Below are 20,728 nucleotides of genomic sequence, written 5' to 3' on the forward strand. Positions count from 1 at the left end.
TTGTAGGTGCTCTCAACATCTGAGTTTGGGCTTCCCATTTCAGGATCCTCAATAGCCAACCCTCTTTCTCTTCTTCCTTTTCTCCACTTCGACTTCCGCAACCAATGATCAACTAGCATTACACCTAGACCAATAAAAATTGTTCCGAGAGTGCCAATGCTCACAGCCAATAAAGCTACAAGCACGACTTCTTTCTTCTGACTATGCGGCATGATCACCCATGTTGCTGCAACATAAGCTGTCGCCATGAATGCCACAGCTACCCACATGACCTTGTGAGCATACGCCATTAGGCTTATCAATGGCTTTCTCCGATACGGGATGATACTTACTAAAACAACGACTATTGCCAGTGATGTGAACAATGCAACATAATTGCTTATTGCAAAGACCTTATAAGCAGTTGTTCTACCTGCAATTGACTTCCCTTTCATTGGTCCTTCCTGATAGACACCACCAGGGGGGCTGATACCAGCAGCAAAAGTAACCGTTGCAATCAAAATGGCAACTAGTGTTATAGTGTTCCTGGCATTTTGTAGTGCCTCTGTATATACCTTATGATGTTTCCTTCGCGGGTTGTAGAAAATCTGACTCAGTTCGGTCTGGTGCCTCTTGCTAGGATGCTTGTGTTGCCTCACAATGGTTGGCAACAAGGGCTCTGCATTTTGTGTTTCAAAATCAAATCCCTCCCCAACTTGATGTTGAGGTGATGACTTGCTAGATTGTGGAGATGGCAGCTTAGGTGATGACTTGCTAGATTGCGGAGATGGCAGCTTAGGCGATGACTTGCTAGATTGAGGTGATGGCAAATTAGATGGCTTTCTAGACTTGGGTGGTGATAAACTAGATGGGGTCTTGGATGCAGGGGAAGCTACTTCATTTATAATGGCTAACTGCAATTCATGCTCTTTAACAAATTGAGCTCTTTTCTGCATGTTTTCAAGTACCACTGACTGAGCACTGGCTGTTTCTACTTTTGGTGAATGAGATAACAGCTCAATCCTCGTTTCACCTCCTGACTTTACGAGCATAGCTCCAAGACGCCGATTTTCTACACTGTCCTTGGCCTCATTGAGGATGTCAAGTGCTGTGATTCCTTTATTGTTCCGAGAATTAAGTGCCACTTTTTTTTTGCTGATTAGGTACTCAGCTATCTGGGACAAGAGAAAATATCAAGTTAGTTGAAAGCCATGTTCGGACAGGCATAACAAATCTGATGCAAGAATTTTGCTGTCTATACTTGTAAAGAACAGGAGGCACACGCCACTTAGATCTTTGTTTCTCCAACAAATTCAAAACTTAGTATTGGATGGAACCATACATCATTTCCAAAATATTACCAAGGGAAAAGACCACACAAACATTAAAATCAAAAGACTGGCATGGCAGAGACAGCACTTTTCATAAACTACGAGTTCTTTTGTTGAAGTCGTTATTCATTTGTATATGACTTGTAAGGTTATGTGGTTGTAACTAGTATATGTAATAGCTTGCGATGCAAGAAAGTCTATAAGGATTTGGATGCATATCTGACCTTATGTTGTGCTTCAGAAACTGCAAGATGTAAGATGGTGTTGCCATAAATATCTCGACAATCAAAGAACTCGATATCGTTGCAGACATGGGTCAAGTACACCAAGGCATCATATCGGCCATATCTCACAGCCAAGTGAAATACCATCTCTCCGGCTTTTGTGACAATTTGGAAAGATGGTTTAGCCATGGACACAAACATTTGAAGGACTGAAACTTTGTAATTTATTGCTGCCAAGTGCAGTGGTGTGTGACCATTGTTATTGTGTTGCTCAGCAAGTTTTGGATCAAGCCTCAAGAGCATCCAGGTTATCTCTCTGTGTCCTTTGCTGGCTGCGTAGTGTAACGGCGAATTTCCATTCTCGTCAACCATACGAGCAAGGTCAGGACACACTCCGAGCAACTCTTTAACAACGTCTGCACCAGAAACACTTACTTCATTATACAGAGAAACCAAAATTAGGCTAAAGCAAATTAAGAAATTGGGTTTTTTTAATTTTAAAAATACAATTAAGTTTGTAAGAGAGAACTTTGCTACTTACCTATTTGCCCACCAGAAACAGCCACATGGATACATGTTTGATCAAATCCATCTTTGCCTGAACCAAGCATCCCAGGCTCATTGAGCAAGAGCTTCACCATATCAAGGTGGCCATGGCTGCAAGCCAAGGAAAGTGCACTCTTGTCTTTAGTGTTAAGCTTGCTAGCTACCTCAGGATCGGCATCCAGTAACAGCTTTAAGTCCTCAGCATTCCCCGTTCGACAAGCTTCATGCACTTGAGTCTCCAGGTCCTTGTTCTCATCTTCTCCTTGGTCAAGATTTCCTTCCTTTTTCTCAATTGCCTCTTTGTTTTGGGACAAATTCATTGCAAGCTTCAAAACCTCCTAGTTTTTTTTTTCTTTGTTTGAGAACTCTAACCACTGGAGATATTTGTAAAGAAGTACACAGTGGGGGAAAACAGAAGGAAGATTCTTTGAAAGTTTGCTACATGTACTGGGCAGGACACAGAAGTGGGTAAACGTTGACAATCTAATAAAAGGATGTAAATGGTGTCGTTTAAGTCGTCCCTGCATCTTCTGAGAAAATTCTTCTTGGAAAATGTTCTTTAAATATTTACAATCATTTAAAAAAAAAAAATTTCAGATGGGAAAAATGGGAGTAACCGAACTGAATTTCTTATTAAAATTTTTTTTTGAAAAAATAAGCTGTTGGAAATGGGGGTTTATATAGAGAACGACATTTTGGGACCCCACAATGCATGCTGTAGCCAATTTGGAAACTTCGTTAGTCTCATTTCAGTGTGGACATTTATGGCATGTTTCTTTCTAAGTCACACAACCGCGTAAAGTTTGAAGCAAATATTATTGTGATAATTAATGGAAAGTAGGAGCCAAAAGCCTTGACTTGTTTAGCTTTGCGCATAGACTTTATCTATATTTTTCTTAAACCCTCATCCAGCTTGCTGCCTTATTGCCCAACATTTTGGTCTTTTGGAAAGTTTAAGTTATTTAACCCTTACTAAGATTAGATTACATCAAATGAATAACGAACAAGAGTTATTTACACTAATACCCCTTTGAGGTTTCAAAAATTACACAAACACCCCTTGAAGTTTCAAATTCTTTTCACAAAACCTCTTTATGTTGATTGTTTTGTTCGTCCCAAAATTGATGTCATATATAAAATAAAAAAAACTTATGCAAATGACAAAATTAACCTAAATGAATGTATGTGCAATCTAATCTCAAAGGCTACCTTTGTCATTTGGAGAAATTTTTTTATATAATAATCAATTTTTGGAAGAACAATCGATGAAAATAGGTTTTGTGAAAACAATTTGAAACCTCTGTGGGTATTCGTATAATTTTTGAAACTTCAGGGGTCTTGTGAAAACACCGAAAACCTCAGAGAGTATTAGTATAAATAACTCAACAAAAAAAAAATATTTAAAAAAAGACGTAGGGCTAGATAGATCCATTTTCACTATGCAGGACACTGGTTGACTCTTAGCAATTGCTGTCCACCTAGCCACATTGGCTAGGTGAACAATCTTGTGGCCACATATTTACATGGTCGGAAATGGCAAGTCTATGCAAATTTCACCCCATCCGACAAAAAACGAAAAAACCACCCTTGAATTTCCGTTTTCATCTATGTTCAAGTTTCTGGCACTCAATTTATGCTGATTTCACGCTTCATGGATTCACAACCTTTTAGTTCAACTTTCGATCTATACATATGAAAACTATATTTTTCTTGAAAAGCATATAAAGCATTTGCAGGATATATGCTGATATTCGGCTGAGGCTTGAAGAGCTGATATTCTCTAAAATAATCTTATTTTCATTCAATGAAACAATAGCTAGGACATTTGCTAAACAAAATCAAGTTAACAGGTTTGAAAGTTTTGCACTAGGACTTTTTGTTATCAACACAATAGGCCTAAACCTCACTATCTTTTTCTCAATCTTTTGGGAGGTGAAAACATTCAGAATGAGTGGTATCCCTGATCTTGGGAGCTCTCAACATCTGAGTTTCGGCTTCCTGTTTCAAGGTCTAAGTTCGATTCCTCCCTTTCTCTTCTTCCTTTTCTCCACTTTGACTTCCGCAGCATGTGATGAACCAACATTAGACCTAGACCAATAAAAACAGTTCCCAGAGTGCCAATTCTTACAGCCAGTGAAGCTACAAGCACCACTTTTTTTTTCAAACTATGTGGCATGATCACCCATGTTGCTGCAACATAAGCTGTTGCCATGAGTGAACTCTTATACTTGCCTATGTGTCCACTGGACACAGCCACAAGGATACATGTTTGATCAAACCCATCTTTCGCTAAACCTAGCTTCCCGGGCTCATTCAATTGGAGCTTTACCACTTCAAGGTGTCCGTATCTGCAAGCCAAGGAAAGTGCACTCCGCTCTTTCCTGTTAAGCTAACTAGCTACCCCAGGATTGGCATCCAGTAATAGCTTTACAATCTTGGCATTCCCTGTTTGACAAGCTTCATGTACTGAAATCTCAGAAACAACCATATCAGCGGGCACCTCAACAATGTCAGACACCGTGTGAAGGTGTCGAAGCTTTGTCACAAGGTGTAATGGTGTGTTCCAAGTATCAGCTTCTCTTTACTCAAAAATTCATTCATTTTCTTCAACTAAGCTAATAAATGTTGGTATGTCATTTCTGTCAATTGCCTCTAAAAGCCTAAAATCTATTGTTGCCTCCTTGTTTTTGGACAAATCCATTGAAAGCAACTCAGTGCAAGTGGAACTTCCAAACACCTAGATATAGGAAAAAGGAAGCTGCTTTGAATGTTTGCTACAAGTACAGAGCAGGACACAGAAGTTGGTAAACGTTGACAAAGAAACCTAGGATAATAGTGTTGCGTCCATAAAGTTGTCCCAGAATCTTAAGAGAAAATTCGTTTTAGCAAGAAAATCTTTACAAGAAAAAGCAAAAAAAATGAGTCTTTGACAGCAAATGGAGTAAAGAAAGAAGGAAAAAAAAAAAAAACTAAAAATGAAAAGCAACAGAAAATGGGGTTTCTAGAAAACCAAATTCGGGACCGAATGCAGCTGGGAAACTTCATTTGAGTCTCATTTCAGTTCTTAATTAATGGTGCAACCTCGTAAACCTTGAATTAACTGTTCAATGAACAATATATAAACGCAGGTGAGCCAGACTTGAGCAATTCCCAACTTGACTTGTTTAGGCTTGTCAATCGTGATCATGAGCAACAAGACTCAGGACAAACTTGACATTGATGAATTCTTTTACCTTTATTTATTTGATTTTTTTTGTTTTGTGTTTATTCAGGGGAGAGCAATGTGAGAATCAGGTTCTTACTGTGAATGTGGGGTAGATGTCATCCATCTTTTTCTATTTCCATTCACCAACTTTAACATCTTAATCTTAGCCACAGTCATTTTATGGGTTTGCTGTCTCATTGCAAAACAGTTTTTGTTCTGTTGGGAAACTTAAACACTAATTGATATTAAATTGCATTAAATTACATGGATGAAAAGGTGTATAAGAATATGTTCTAGAGTGATCTATAAATGACTTCTTCCATCTCTCGTGTTCATAATCATGATTCTCTAATTCAGTAACATAAGTATCTACCATTTGTGCACTCGTCCTGAATTTAATTTTTATTTTCCTGCCTTGTCCTGCCATTCGAACTCTGCCGGTCTTAAAGCTTTGTATATTGTTGTCAACAGAAGCATGAAATCATCTAGCACAACAATTGTATATATAAAGGAGGACCTTGAGGGGGACTTAAGATCACAGTGTATGAATTCTTTTCCCAGCAACATCCTAGGTCAACTCAAACTTAACTGAGAATTAATCTTATTTTCATTTTCAACTAAAGAAAAGAAAGAACGGCTAAAGATAAGCTTAACATAGGAAGAAAGAACACTGTACAAGAACAATCCAACTGATGCCAACATTTTATACTATGACTATCAGTTATTCACACACTAGGCCTCGGCCTCACTACAAGTTACAACCAATAGTTCAAATACAAAATACGGAAATTAAATATATCACATGATTCACACCTGTTCATGTTACTATAATCAAGTATATCTTACTTGAGAACCAGATATTCATAGCAATCCTTCCGGAGGAGGAAACAATCAGTATGAGTGGTATCCCAGAGTGTAGGAGCTCTCCACGTCTGAGTTTTGGCTTCCCATTTCGGCGTCTTCATTAGCCTCCCCTGCTTCTCTTCTTCCTTTTCTCCACTTTCGCTTCCGCAGCCAATGATCAACCAGCATTAGACCTAGACCAATAAAAACTGTTCCCAGAGTGCCAATGCTTACAGCCAGTAAAGCTACAAGCACCCATTCTTTTTCTAAACTATGTGGCATGATCACCCATGTTGCTGCAACATAACTTGTTGCCATGAATGCCACAGCTACCCACATGATCTTGTGAGCAACCACCAATAGTCTTATCAATGGCTTTCTTCGATATGGGATGATACTGACAAGAACAACAACTATCGAGAGCGACGTGAACAGCGCAACATAATTGCTTATTGCAAAGACCTTGAAAGCTGTTGTTCTTCCTGCCACTGACTTCCCATCCTCCTGATCGACACCACCAGGGGGGCTGATACCAGCAGCAAAAGTAACTGTTGCAATCAAACTTGCAACAAGTGTTATAGTGTTCCTGGCATTTTGTAGTGCCTCTCTATATGTCTTATGCTGCTTCCTTTTGGGGTCATAGAAAATCTCACTAGGGTTCTTTTGTTGTCTCACAACAGTTGGCAATGGGGACTCTGGCGTTTGTGGTTGATAGTGAAGTCCCCCCCGTATGTCATGCCAAGGCGATGAGTTCCTAGATTGTGGTGATGGAAGCATAGGTGAAGATCTGCTAGATTGGGGTGATGGCAAACTAGATGACTTTCTAGATAGGGGTGATGAAAAACTAGATGGGGTCTTGGATGCAGGATGAACTATTTCATTTATAATGGAAACCTGCAATTCATGCTCTTTAACAAATTTGGCTCTTTTTGGCACCTTCTCAAGGATTGACACTGATTGAGCACTGACTCTATCTACTTTTCCTGAATGTGATAACAACTCAATGCTCCTTTTACCTCCTGCTTTCACGAACAAGGCTTCAAGACACCGATTTTCTACACTGTCCTTGGCCTGGACGAGAATGTCAAGTGCTGTGAGTCCTTCACAGTTGCGAGAATTAATCTCCACTCTTGTTTTGTTGATTATGTACTCTGCTATCTGGAACAAACGTGAATATACAGTTAAAATCCATCCTTGAACATCCATGAAAAATATGATAAATGATTTTGTCTATACTTGTAGAACATAAGTTGCGAATGATATTTCGATCTTTGTTTTTGTGATAATTTTAAACAAATCTAAACATATAACGAAGAGGGGACAAGACCGCAGAAACACAAAAGTCCATGAAGAGACTACAAGATGCAAGTAAGACTAAGAGAGGTTCCTGAATCATGGACTCTCAATGGCACAAAATTTAAATTAGTTCCAGCAGTTCATGTTCTATATTCCTGGTCAGAAACCAATCACCATTGTTTAATGCAAATTCATATCTCACCTGATTCTGTGCTCCAGAAACTGCAAGATGTAAGATGGTATTACCAAAACGATCTCGACAATTAAAGAGATTCATCCCATTGCAGACAAGGATAAGGAAAACTAAAGCAGCATATTGACCATATTTCACAGCCAAGTGAAATACTGTCTCTCCATCTTTTGTGACAAATTGAAAAGATGCTGGAGCCATCAAGACAAATCCTTCAATGACTGAAGCTCTGTAGTTTATTGCTGCCAAGTGCAATGGTGTGTGACCATTGTTATTGTATTGCTGAGCAAGTTTTGGATCAAGCCTTAGGAGCATCCAGGTCATCTCCCTATGCCCTTTGCTAGATGCATAGTGCAATGGTGAATTACCATTCTCATCAATTGCAGAAGCAAGGTCAGGACACACTCTTAGCAACTCTCCAACAACATCTGCACCAGCAATACTGATTTCATTAAACATGTAGAAAGTACGTGGATTGACTGAAAAGTTAACTAAAACGCAAATTTACATGTCAATTTGAATGAGAGAATTTTACTACTTACCTATGTGTCCACCAGACAGAGCCACACAGATACAAGTTTCAAGCCCATCTTCCGCCAAACCTAGCATCCCGGGCTCATTCAGTAGGAGATTCACCACATCAACATGGCCATAGCTGCAAGCCAAGAAAAGTGCACTCTTCTTTTCACTGTTAAGCTTAGTAGCTGCCCCAGCATTGGCCTCAAGTAACAGCTTTAAGACCTCTGCATTCCCTATTCGACAAGCTTCGTGGACTGGAGTTTCCAGGTCCTTATTCTCAGCAGCAACCATATCAGGCCGTGACTTGACAATTGCAGACACCATGGAATGGTGTCCAAATTTTGACACAAGGTGTAATGGTGTGTTGCAAGTATCAGCTTCTCTTTGCTCAAGAATTCCGTCATACTTTTCCACCAAGCTAATAAATGTGGGTATATCATTTCTCTTCACTGCCTCTACAAGCCTTGTATCCATTGTAAACGTTCAAAAGGTTTACCTTCTTTTTTTGTTTTTTTTAGTAAAGAGGAAGATGAGTACACAACTAATTTCCAAACAACCATATATAGGAAAGAATTGGAAGGCACCCTGAAATTTTGCTACAAGTGGGAAAGGCAGAGAAATTGATAAAGGTAGACAAACAAGTAAATGCTTAAGTGTGAGGGGGGGCGCACGTGGTTGGATGGCTTGACTTTTTAAATGTATCTCAAAGGATTGTGTTCATAAATAAAGTTCTCAGCATCTTCAAAGAAAATTCATGTTGACAAGAGTCGAGATAAACAATACTTGCAAAACTTTAAAATTTGCATAAGACAAGAAAGGAAAAAAAAACCCAAAAAAGAAGGGTCACTGCTTGCCCCTCCTTCCTTAGAAGAACGGAGACATTCATTTTTTCTGCAAATCACAACTTGATGCATATATATATATATATATAAAATAATTCATCAAAAGTACAGAACGAAAAATTTCTGTACACAAATCAAACTGTATTGGCAGGAAAGAAAGTAACAATTCCTACTTCGAGGGTAAGGAAGCAAGTATTTTCCAAAAAGAAGCCATAAGCTCAATGGGAGTTGTTGGTTTGGATATGATATTATGATGTAATTGGTTACGTGTGCCACATTGTCATCCCTTCCATGTTCACTGCAATTTCAGTGATGGAAAAATGATTTGCAGCAAATGGGAGGAAAATGAAGCTGATGAAAATGGGGCTTCTAGAGAATGACAGACACTTGGGGCCCCAATTAAAGCATATTAATCACAAAACCGCGTTAAGTATTAGAAAAAGAAACACACAAGAGACGAGAGACAGGAGACAGAGAGAGCACTAAATACTACTTCAACCATTAGATACTCCCATGTCTACTTCATCAAAGAAAAAGTTAAGTAACCCTACCACCCCCCAAAAGGATATGATATGTCAATACATTTGAGAAGAAATTGCATGCTGTTTTCTATTATTTACAATAATGTGGCCGTGTACATTCGCAGAATGGAGAAAGAAGATACTCAGTTAGCGTTGCAAATGAGCCAAACCAAGAAGGCATTTCGTAGTTGTGTAAGCAAAAGCTCTAAATTGTCAAACCATGGATTTGATTTAGAAGTAACTTGAGTTGAGTCTCTTGACTTGGGGGTTCTGGAAAAAACATAGCCAAAGTTTAGTCAACTTAATTAAAGTAACAATTTAGGGAAAAATAAATAATATTAGGGAGGAGTAAGTAATCGAAGACTCGAGTAACTACTTCAGTTACAAGCTTCTTAAAAAAACAAAGAGTTTAGTTTAACGAAAACTTTGATTTTACTAGACTAAAAAATGTACTTATTACAAGTTACAACAGTCACCACCGATCAAGTAAGAAGTGAAAGGTCTTGTAACAAAAAAAGTAACAAGTGAAAGGGGTTCGAATGTGGACTTGAAAGCGGTGATTTTGCTATCTATCATTTAACATGTCCCCTTCGTATCCCTTGTCTCTTTGTAGAAGCCCAAGACAAAAAGATAAGACATTGAGGACCGTTTGATTTAAAAGGGGTGCTTCTACTTCCATCTCTTATATTGTATTTCTCTACCCATCTTATCTTCCCATTTACATTGTAAATTTGAAAAAACAAAATTCTATATTTCCACCCACCATTATTTCTAAAACACCCTTTATAAATTAAATGAAAAAAAAAGTTAATCCAACCCTCTTCTCCAAGTCAACCCCAACCTCTTCCTCTCCTCTCTCATCAGCACCATCCCTCCAAGCCATTTGTAAAACCCATCAATTTGTTTTCACCTAATCGAATTTTGCTTTAACATTATCTGCCCAAATTAAATCCCTTTTAATTTACATAAATTTCAAAAGAAGCCGACATATGGATAATGATCACCAACATCCCCACTCTGCAATATTCCAATTTTTACTTCTTTTATAGTTTCAAAAGAGCGCTTCCTTTTTTTAGGATATTGCAGAAACATAAGATGAAGAGTCCAAGGAAATGATAAAAAAAAGGCCACAAATAGAAGAATTTATTTTAGTTTCTAGAAGTCATTTTATATAGTGGTAAATTTGTCTTTAAAATTTTAAGGATTAGGTGGGTGGGGAAATAGGACACGAGGATGGAAATAGTAGCACTCTTTAAAAAGCCACTTTTGTTCATATGTGCTTTTATTATAAGTTATAGTGTTTCCTGGAAAAAATAAATACTTGAAAGTAACTTCTTACAAAATACCTAGTGCTTCTCCACACGTTTTTTCTATTGCATCCCCACCGATTAGGGTGTTCTTGGGACTTCAACCCTAATGGATTAGGTATGAAGGACAAAAATCGAGTATGAAGACAGATTTGGGAAAATTTGGAGTACGGTGTTTAGGGCGTATATGAAGACTCATTTATCTTTCATTCGAATCACAGTTTAATATATATACAAAAATAATATATCATACATACCAAACTGTGATGGAGAAAAAAAAAAAATAAAGTAGGCTTCTAATGAAAACGAGGCTTTTCATGGGCCAATTTTAGTGCTTTTCCATAGCCCACTTTAGCGGAACAAACACTAGCCCATACCGCATCCCGCCCAACCTCCCGTTCCTCTCCTGTAGGGGTGGGCGCGGTCCGGTTCGGTCCGGTTCTCACTTCAAACCGGAACCGAAACCGGTACTATTTAATCGGTCCGGTTCGGTCCGGTTTAAGCAAAAAAAATTTCAAAAACCGGCCGGTCCGGTTCTAACCGGTTCCGGTCCGGTTCTGACCGGTTCCGGTTTTGAACCGGATTATTAATTTTTTATTTTTTTTTATTTTTTTTAAAAAAAAAAAAAAATTTAAATTTTTTTAATAAAAAATTTATAATAAATAACTTATTTTTTTAGCTTAAAAATGAACAAATAATCCAATTCATACATTTAGAAAATTTTTGAAGTTGAACTTGGAAAATTAGTGATTATAAAAGTTAAAATATGGCATTAGATTTTAAAATTTTGTAAAAATATAAATATAAAATATATGACCGGTCCGGTTCGGTCCGGTCCGGTGCGGAGAGATGTAAAACCGGAACCGGAACCGGTTGGAACCGGTTCGGTCCGGTTCCGGTCCGGTTTGTTGACTTTTTTGGTCAACCGGTTTTTTTTCCGGTTTTTTTCCACCGGTTCGGTTCGGTTTTCCGGTTTTCCGGTCCCGATGCCCACCCCTACTCTCCTGTAACCAAGCCCTCTCCGAAGTCTCACGTACAGAGTCAGTCTCAACCGATCTTTTCAGCTGCCCTCCTTCAGGTAATCGGGTAAGTTTTGAGCTTTATCTCATTTTCTAAGATTTCCTTCTCTGAGTGACACAGTGTCAGTTCAGTCTCTTCCATTGCTCTGTTTGCAAGGTTTTTAGATTTTCAGTGAGCTGAATTCAGGGTTTATGCGTGTGTATGTGTTCAATTCTTCTATATGTGCGTGTGTTTGTTAATTTGAACATTTCTATTCAACAGAAGATGGCATGGAGGCAAATATTATTCAGCACAAGAGCTATTTTGGAACCATATTCAACAACCGGGTCTGCCAAATTCTCCACCAAATCAAACCCATACCTAGGTAAGCAAAGATTTTGCTTTTAGGGTTTTGATACGTATTTGTTGATCCTTCAACATTTCTTTGGTTCCCAAGCAAATGATAGAGAATAAAATTTCTGGGTTTCATGAATTTAGTGATTTGCATTTCTTCAAATTTAAATGATACAGTGTCTATGTGGCTAAGTAGCTAGGTGGCATTAGAGGTTTTGTTTGTATGCTGAAAAATTGAAGAAGAGAAAAGAAATGAGATCATAAAGTTTGGGTTTTTGTAGTGCTCTATATTTAGGTTTTGATAGAAGTGAGAGGCTTTATTGATCACTTCTCCAAAAACAATAATGAAGAATGGCCCAATGTGGTTTGGTATGCTTATGTTGCCTCGCCTGTATGGTTGCTGAGAAAGTTGGGGACATAAAGAATGGCAAGTGAAATCTTGGGCTTTGTAAGTTCATGTTTCTTGTTGATGTAACTATCTATTTAATGAATAATTTTTCTCTCGACTACTAAACATCCGGTTTGGGTTCTCTTTTGTACCTTTTCTTTGCAATCAAGAAATTTGGCTTTATTCTCATCCTCTTACTAAAAGATTGAGAATGTTGAAGGGAATTGAAAGTGATTAATTTTGTGTAGTAGGCTAAAATGGGCCAGTCTAAGTGTCAAAGTAACAACCCTTTTTATTTATTTAAATGAAATGGAGGTTTTGTTAGAAAACTTAGAAGAGATAAACTTCTGAACAATAGGTTCAGTGGGAAACCTAAAAATTGGGTTTGTGTGGTTGTTTTTCTTGCAGTGAAGGTTGGAATACCAGAGTTTCTGAATGGAATTGGCAATGGTGTGGAATCCCATGTGTCCAAGCTTGAATCTGAGATTGGTGATTTCCAAAAGCTGCTTGTCACTCGCACTCTCAAGCTTAAGAAACTTGGCATCCCTTGCAAACACGTAATCAATCTCTGAGTTTATCACTTACTCAACAGACACACACACGCCTGCTGGACATTAACACATTAAAGTTTCTGTCTTTGTGGTTCATTTCATGATGACAATAATTTGATTACTTCATACAGACATTGTTTAGAAAGCTGATATCTGATTTCCCGTTTGCAGAGGAAGCTGATCTTAAAATACACCCACAAGTATAGACTGGGACTCTGGAGGCCTCGAGCCCAAGCGGTCAAATCCTAGTTAGATTAGGAGTGGTGTGTCATCTACACGAAGATTTTGTCTGCTGCAAGATGTTACTGGCAGACACTTTATGCATGGAGCTGTGAAAGAAGAGAGTTTGTGCGGTCAAGATATTCTAGTCTTTCTTCGCCCATATTTAAAGTTTCATGAGAAAGCTTATTGAGCAATCTACCTTGGTAATTTCACCAGCCCTTGCTGTGTCTTTGGTGTCAAATTGTTGAAACTCGTAGCAAATGGTTTAGGAAGCCTACAAAATATGAAGGTATTGAAGCCTCAAGCGTTTCGTGGTTTGTTAAACCCATTATCTGTTTTCAACATACATTATTTCAAAATGTCTTTACTCAAATAATAAACAGTACATACTAACTTAGAAAAATACATTATTTAAGTTATAAATGCATGGGCAACAATTGTTCTACAGCCTTCTATGAATACAAGTTTTTGGATCCCCCTCCAACCATCACAAGCTCAACTGCAATTGCCAAAATACTCGAGAAGTAATTTACAAGTCAAATGCTCCAAACGCCGGTGGGGGCTCTTCTTGTGTGAGCTTTGCACACTTTTGGGGTTGAGCTTGCAATTGTAGCCTTTTCTCCTTCCAATGAGCCTTTTCTTTTGACCACTCTCATGTTGACTCCATATCATTGACCTTTTTTTGAGTACTCAACAAATAAGAAAGAAGGGAGTTTCTAGCGAACAAGGTCTAGCTTACTGGAAAGAGTCTTGACTTGCAAATTAGTGGCTTCATGTTTGAACTCCGTGACACCGTGACAGTGTGTGTATGATAAGAACCCCTCTCCCCCTTTTGTATTAACAAAAAAAAGGAGGCAGTTTCTAGCGAACAAGGTCTAGCTTACTGGAAAGAGTCTTGACTTGCAAATCAGTGGCTTCATGTTTGAACTCCGTGACACCGTGACAGTGTGTGTATGATAAGAACCCCTCTCCCCTTTTTGTATTAACAAAAAAAAGGGAGCTTCTATAATGAGGGGACTATATTGAGAGGTTCAAAATCGACCGTCTAATAAGCCCTCCTTATAACCTCTTATTAGGCCATCGCTCACCCATCAAGCCAAATCCAAAAAATAGCAAATTTTAGCCCAATTCTTCTCCAAATCCAAGAAAAGTAAGGGGTTAAAATTTGGGAAAACCCAAACTTGGGACCAAATACTAGTCCAGCTATTGCCTAAACTAGAATTTTTTTTGGTGGACCCCACACAACCATGATACAGGCCATTGTGCAAGGAGGTAACAATGGGGCGTGCGTTCCTGATGCTGCAGAAGCTGTCGTGAATGGTGTCAAGAGCTGGTTTGCATAACTTTTTTTATTTTAATTTTTGTTATTATTATTCCAATAGTAAACCAAATCAACTATCCATATCAAATCAAAACTATTTTAAAGGTAAAAAAAAAAGATCCAACGCCTGAAATTTAAATCCAACAGTTAAATATAATATTTGAAATTAATCTAAATCATATCCAACCCCAAAACTCACTCCAAAATTTATAAATACCCACCTATTTCTCAAGTAAAATTATATTTATGGAATTTCAATTTTTTTAAGTCAAATTGTTCAAAAGATTAAATTATGAAGTTAGTTAAAAAGATTAAATGAAAAAAAGTTATCTATGAAAAAAAAAATAGACTTAAGCCATTCTTAAGCAATTTAATAAAATTACAGACTTAAAATTTGAGTCGGGTTGCGGGAAAAATTGGTTTGAGTCCAGACAAATCCCAAATAATTACTGTTTGGAAGATAAAAATTTGAATTTATGACCAAATGGGTTAAAGAGAAAAGAAAAGAAGCCCAATCTCTATCGGACCCAGAAAAGCCCAATAGGGATTCACCAGCAATACCTAATAGAGCTTCACGTCAACGCGTTTTCCATAAGTAGCCCACACTTGGACGGCTTCGGGTTTAACCGTCTCCAGCGTGCTTCGCGCCTCTCGCATTCTTGTCACCCTGTTCCCTCTCTGTTTCTCTGTTGCTTACTCTGTTTTCTGTGTCAACTGAAACCATTTGTTTCTCATAGTCATAGCAGGGAGCCCATACCAAAACACCCACCTTGTTAGTGTTGTATTTACAGATGCCTTCTACAAAGGGAAAAAAGCATTCAAAGACAAAGTTGATGTTAACAAGTTTTCTTCACCTGGGTCACTTGATTTTGAAGATACTGAAGAGAGTTTTGCAGACTCTCTTAAACTAGCTTCGGTTAAATTCCCATGTCTGATTGGGAACTCTGCTTTCATTGGCCGAGTCACTGATGTTCAGGACGACCCCAAAAGCCGTAAAATTTGGCTTTCAGAGCCTTCCATGGTTGCCTCTTCCTTCACTCCAGGATCCATTGTATCGGTAAGTTTCCACTTTTTTCATGTTCTCTTTGTAAAAAAAAAAACCCAAAGCTAGTTTCTTTTGTTGTTGTTGGTTTAACTGTGTCATGTTTTCTTAGGTGTCTCTTCCTTGTTTGAAGAGTAGATTTTCAGATGGATTTCCTCTCAGCTCACTAGCAGATGAATGTGCTAGATGTTTTGGGGTTGATTCTTGTGGGCAGTTAACCGATGACGCAGGGAACTACTTTGCTCTTGCAACGATTTTTCCTTCTTCTAAGGTTTGAATGGCAACTGGGTTACTTTTTTTGATCCCTTTATTTGATATGGCAATTGTGACAAATGGTTTTTCTAAGAACCAGAAAAAAATGCGCTCAGCGGATGAATTACCAGGCATTAAAGCTTAAAACATATGGCATTAGTGTGCGTCTAAACTCTAAACAGTAAATACCCAAATGATGTTCCATATATGAACTTGTTTTTGTAAAAGGATGTTCCATATGGCAATTTGTTTGCTGATTAAAAATAAATACGTTTTTTGTTGCCTTGGGGAGTTTGGAGTCTGGAATTGTAATGGTTGATTCATTGGAGTAAATTATTGTGTCACAACAATTGGGGTCTGCATTTTTACCCTAGAACCTTTTCTTTACTTTTACTGATGCCTTTATCTCAGGTTACAAAGAACGGAGTGCTATTGTCTTCAAATATTTCAAATACAATGGGTTGTCCTCCATCAGGCAGGGTCATATTCATCCACTCTGTACAAAATCATTCCCAAGCTGGTCTTTTGTGTGATACAAGAAAAGCACGTAGCACTAAAGTTGATTGCCTCTCGGTATACGACTGCAAGGAGTTAGTTTTCTAACAATAGATTGATTATGAACAATACCTCTGCCAACTTTTCTTCTGAAAAATCTTGCTATCGTTCTGAAAATGGAATGCATGCATCCCCTAAGACACCATTGAATCAATCAAAGCTAAGTGTTTCTGATACCAGCCCCAATGAGTCAGTAGGAAATGTAACCATTCCCAATGAGTCATGTGTTGATTCTTTTGATATTGAAGAGGTTTTATGGGATGACAGTATGTTTTCATTTGCCATCAAACCCAGCCAATAATCTATCTACAGGAGATAACATTTCAAGATTGGGCGGTCTTTCTAAAGAATTTGCAGTTTTGAAGGAAATCATAATTTCATCAAGGTACGTCATCATATGAAACATTATTGTTTCTCAAGAGTGTACCCGAAATTTGCATGTGATTCAATCTAAATTACCAAATAATAAGGCATTACAATGTCGTCCGATGCATACATTAAATAATTTGTATATAGGAAATATGGCCGATCTTTGGAAAATATAAAAAATGTGCCTCTTGTCTTACAGGATTATACCATTTAACTTGTTCACTTGGTGGTGGAAACATATGGTTTTGATGTGTTCATAAGTTATGGTCGTTCTTTATTACACTAATTCATGCATATCTTTTTTAAATAGCCATGGTTCTGGACCTATAAGGGGAGTGGTTCTTCATGGTCCGCCTGGTACTGGAAAGACTTCTTTGGCTCGATTATGTGCCTGTGATTCTGGCATCAAATTTTTCTCTGTCAATGTATCTGAAAGTGAGCAAGATTTGATTGAAGTTTTCGACTCAGCTAGGCAAGCTGCACCTTCTGTGGTTAGGTTTATTCTCTATTTCAGTTTTCTAGCCTTTTATTGGAAGGGTTCATTTTCTGGTTAGAACTTAGATGCATGTGGTGGTAAAGGCAAATATACAATTATGTACTTTGATTCCACAGGCAAAACTGTGTTAATCCTTTTCATGTGCACTATTGATACTGGACCAGGCTTTTAGTCATTGTGAACCCTGATGCGATCTCTGTAGATAGCTCATTAAATGTCTCAAATAATTATGGCACAGGTTTTCCCTGGAATTTTTGGAAATTATCAGAGTTTACAGAAAGCTTGAAATTAAGATTGTTAATCCATTGTGTAAAGTGCAAATTCTAGAGACAATACTAGGGAATGGACTACGCTGAAAATTGCATGAACTTGGGGTCCTTTTTTGTGGGATGTAGTGAAGACTACCCTGATTAATTTTGTATATCAAAACCTAATAAAATTGCCTAATAAAACTGAATCAAATCCTGCCTTATGCTTCGAAAATGTGACGAAATACTGGAAAAGGTGCTCTCCTATACGAAAGACCTTATAGCTGTATCATTTTATAAGAGTGAATAAATATTTTGTGGAACGTTGTTTAATTAATTTGATTATATTACCCAGATTTTGCCTTTGAGAGACTAGTTGATTCAGTATCACATATCTTCACTTCGTTTTCTCTAATGGATTGTGTCCACAGGTATTCATTGATGAGATTGATGCTATTGCAACTGCAAGGAAAGATGGAGGTGAAGAGCTATCTAAAAGAATAGTTAATACACTGATGACATTGAGGATTAGTTGTAATTGCTGCTGCCAACACGCTTGATAGCATTGATCCTGCACTCAGACGACCTGGAAGATTTGACAGGGAAATTGAAATAGGTAATATGAAGTTTTTCGTAGTGCTGATTTCGTAGTGCTGGTATGCAGAGCATGTTTATTTTGTTACACTATCAATTTATTTATACTGGTATGCAGAACATGTTTTCTTTTTTCAGATATTTGTCAATAATATCTTTATTTTGAAAATTGACATTCAGGTGTGCCATCTCCCAACCAACGTTTGGAGATACTTGGTGATCTGGTCGGTGCCATGGAGCACTCTCTTTCAGATGAGCAAGTCCAAGATCTTCTTAATGATACACATGGTTTCGTAGGAGCTGATCTAGCTGCCCTTTGTACGGGGGCAGCCTTCAATTGTGTTGAGCGTCATTTCAAATCTAAATACTCTCATGATGATTTGCACCAAACATATATTTCTCATGCAGGTATTTCTAATGGTCTAATACTACCTGTTTGCTCAAAAGATACAACACACTTATCAAGGGATTACTCAGATTCCACATCTTCATGTATCTCACGTTTGGATTTTTCTTCAGAGATATCTGTGCATGTAAAGGGAACAAATGCAAAATTTTCTGAATGGCATAGAAGAAGAATGTGTCTTAAAAGTGGCTTTTGAAGATTTTGAAAAGGCCAGGATGAGAGTGGGGCCCAGTGCCATGCGAGAGGTAGGGTCAATACTTCCATGTTTACAGGCAGTCATTTTTGTTCAGTCTATGTTGTGTACCAAAGATCCAGTATCCCTAAACTAGTTTAATTAAAGTTTAGGTCCCACTTTCTCTTTATTGGCTCAGTTAAAGAAAGCTGTAATATGGCCTCAAAAACACCAGAAGGGATTAAAGCGGATAGGGCTTGAGCCTCCAACAGGGGTTCTGATGTTTGGTCCTCCTGGATGCAGCAAAACCCTTATGGCTCGTGCTGTAGCTTCTGAAGCACGGCTGAATTTCCTTGCTGTGAAGGGTCCAGAACTTTTTAGCAAATGGGTTGGTGACTCTGAGAAGGCTGTGAAATCCCTGTTTGCAAGGGCAAGGGCTAATGCCCCAGCAATCATATTCTTTGATGAAATTGACGGTCTTGCTGGTATTCGTGGGAAGGAAAGTGATTCAGTTTCAGATAGGGTTATAAGTCATCTGCTTGTTGAATTGGATGGTTAGTAACAATTCTAAATTATTGGATCCACAGTAGGTTCTATATTAGCCAGGATGCTCACTTAAAGCAATCATTATTTTGCTATTGTATCTTTGACTTGATCAATACTGTTAAAATTAGGTTTGCATGCAAGAGTTGGTGTCACTGTTATTGCTGCTACAAATAGGCTGGACAAGCTCGATAGTGCCCTTCTACTGAATTTGGATTATAAGAACAATTGAGTGGAAGAAATTACTCAAATCCTAACTAGAAAAGTTCACAATTCGAGTCTCGTACACCACTTGCACGCTTCCTGGAGCGACTACTGGCTGGGGGGCGCAAAACAGAAGGCATGTGAGTGGACAAAACAAGATTTACATTTAAAACAATATAGTAACCCCACCGTGTAAAAATAATGCTCAAGACATATAGGTTCACAATTCATTACATAATTACTCAAAACATAATTCATTTAAAATTCCTTAAAACACAAGTCATCTCCTTCATAAACCCCATTCTCACAATTTTGCAACTCCTGCCAACCCACTGAAAACTCTAATTTCTTCACTCTCCCAACTATAGATATACATATAAATAAATATATATATATACAGAGAGCTTTCATTGAGGGATCCCTCAAATAAGCTTATTTGAGGGACACCTCTTGTAGGCCCCACTCCGGATTGTATTTCACTAATCCAAACCGTCTATTTTGTAGATACTCATTCAAAGATCATCTCTACAAAAAATCACTTGAATCCGATATCATGTGACCACTCAATTGAGTTATTGAAATTTTAGTACTTTTCTTAAAGCACCGTGTTCATTGATTTTGTAAGACACAATTGGATGTCGAAACGGTTTCCGATTTGTCTAATTTTTTGTAAGGATGATCTATGAATGAATACCTAAAAAATAGATGGTTTGGATTATTGGGAAAAGAATTGTAGGGTACTCTAAAGGGCGTCCCTCAAATAAAATTATTTGAGGGATCCCTCAATAGAAGGGGACTGTATATATATAACTATACATAGCTATACAATATACTCATCACACTACCTAGGTATCGGGGAAACAATCCAACTAGGGGATCGTTTGACTAGTCCGCAAGATTTTCAGGTGTTATCCTGCGTCTAGGGATGAGCGGTCCAACCGGGGGACGAAACTCCAAAGCTCCCAAACTATGTCCTACGCGCGCAGACTGGATCATCACACACCGGAACATCCAACGCCATGGGTGATGACCCTAAGCACTATACAGCGTCTTTCCATACGCCGGAACATCCAACGCCTCATGTGAGACGGATATCCTATTATTCCCACACGCCAGAACATCCAACGCCGCGTGTGGAAAGTCTAATAACTGGGAAAGGTACTTACATAGTGTAATCATACAATTTCTCTCAACAACCCCTCATATTCA

At 38.1% G+C, this 20,728-nt stretch overlaps 3 protein-coding genes, 1 long non-coding RNA gene and 1 pseudogene across 4 annotated transcripts in view; 3 read left to right on the forward strand and 2 right to left on the reverse strand.

Annotated features, from left to right (window-relative positions):
- Window positions 1-1,653, forward strand: part of LOC109948319 — a 2,972-nt gene extending 1,319 nt beyond the window's left edge. The window contains exon 3 of the long non-coding RNA XR_002270968.1: window positions 1,552-1,653. This is a non-coding gene — a long non-coding RNA (uncharacterized LOC109948319). The remainder of the gene's footprint in view (window positions 1-1,551) is intronic.
- LOC18784205 (ankyrin repeat-containing protein At2g01680) overlaps window positions 1-2,700 on the reverse strand; it is a 3,187-nt gene extending 487 nt beyond the window's left edge. Inside the window, exons 1-3 of the mRNA XM_007216257.2 lie at window positions 2,076-2,700; window positions 1,535-1,950; window positions 1-1,154 (exon numbers count right to left, since the gene is read on the reverse strand). The exon at window positions 1-1,154 is cut by the window's left edge and continues 487 nt beyond it. Coding sequence (XP_007216319.1) covers window positions 1-1,154; window positions 1,535-1,950; window positions 2,076-2,400 — 1,895 coding nt within the window. The 5' untranslated portion in view covers window positions 2,401-2,700. The remainder of the gene's footprint in view (window positions 1,155-1,534; window positions 1,951-2,075) is intronic.
- Window positions 5,930-9,027, reverse strand: LOC18782966 (ankyrin repeat-containing protein ITN1). Its single transcript, XM_007216637.2, has 3 exons — window positions 8,157-9,027; window positions 7,627-8,042; window positions 5,930-7,286 (listed from the first exon to the last, which is right to left on the reverse strand). The coding sequence occupies exons 1-3, from the start codon at window positions 8,605-8,607 to the stop codon at window positions 6,177-6,179; spliced, it is 1,977 nt and encodes a 658-aa protein (XP_007216699.1). The 5' UTR covers window positions 8,608-9,027; the 3' UTR covers window positions 5,930-6,176.
- LOC18783343 lies at window positions 11,174-13,719 on the forward strand. Its single transcript, XM_020559064.1, has 5 exons — window positions 11,174-11,209; window positions 11,808-11,889; window positions 12,085-12,187; window positions 12,953-13,101; window positions 13,267-13,719. The coding sequence occupies exons 3-5, from the start codon at window positions 12,088-12,090 to the stop codon at window positions 13,342-13,344; spliced, it is 327 nt and encodes a 108-aa protein (XP_020414653.1). The 5' UTR covers window positions 11,174-11,209; window positions 11,808-11,889; window positions 12,085-12,087; the 3' UTR covers window positions 13,345-13,719.
- Window positions 15,430-19,547, forward strand: LOC18781810 (annotated as a pseudogene).

This window comes from Prunus persica, chromosome G3 (assembly GCF_000346465.2).
Source record: "Prunus persica cultivar Lovell chromosome G3, Prunus_persica_NCBIv2, whole genome shotgun sequence".
Lineage (NCBI taxonomy): Eukaryota > Viridiplantae > Streptophyta > Magnoliopsida > Rosales > Rosaceae > Prunus > Prunus persica.

Bases quoted from the DNA above. Each gene is read 5' to 3' on its own strand.
- LOC18782966 (XM_007216637.2), bottom strand. From the start codon at position 8,607: ATGGATACAAGGCTTGTAGAGGCAGTGAAGAGAAATGATATACCCACA. The intron at 8,043-8,156 runs GTAAGTAGTAAA...TTGCTGGTGCAG, and splicing joins TCTGTCTGGTGGACACATAG to ATGTTGTTGGAGAGTTGCTA. The intron at 7,287-7,626 runs GTGAGATATGAA...CGTTTGTTCCAG, and splicing joins TTTCTGGAGCACAGAATCAG to ATAGCAGAGTACATAATCAA.
- LOC18783343 (XM_020559064.1), top strand. From the start codon at position 12,088: ATGGCATGGAGGCAAATATTATTCAGCACAAGAGCTATTTTGGAACCA. The intron at 12,188-12,952 runs GTAAGCAAAGAT...TTTTTCTTGCAG, and splicing joins CAAATCAAACCCATACCTAG to TGAAGGTTGGAATACCAGAG. The intron at 13,102-13,266 runs GTAATCAATCTC...TCCCGTTTGCAG, and splicing joins TTGGCATCCCTTGCAAACAC to AGGAAGCTGATCTTAAAATA.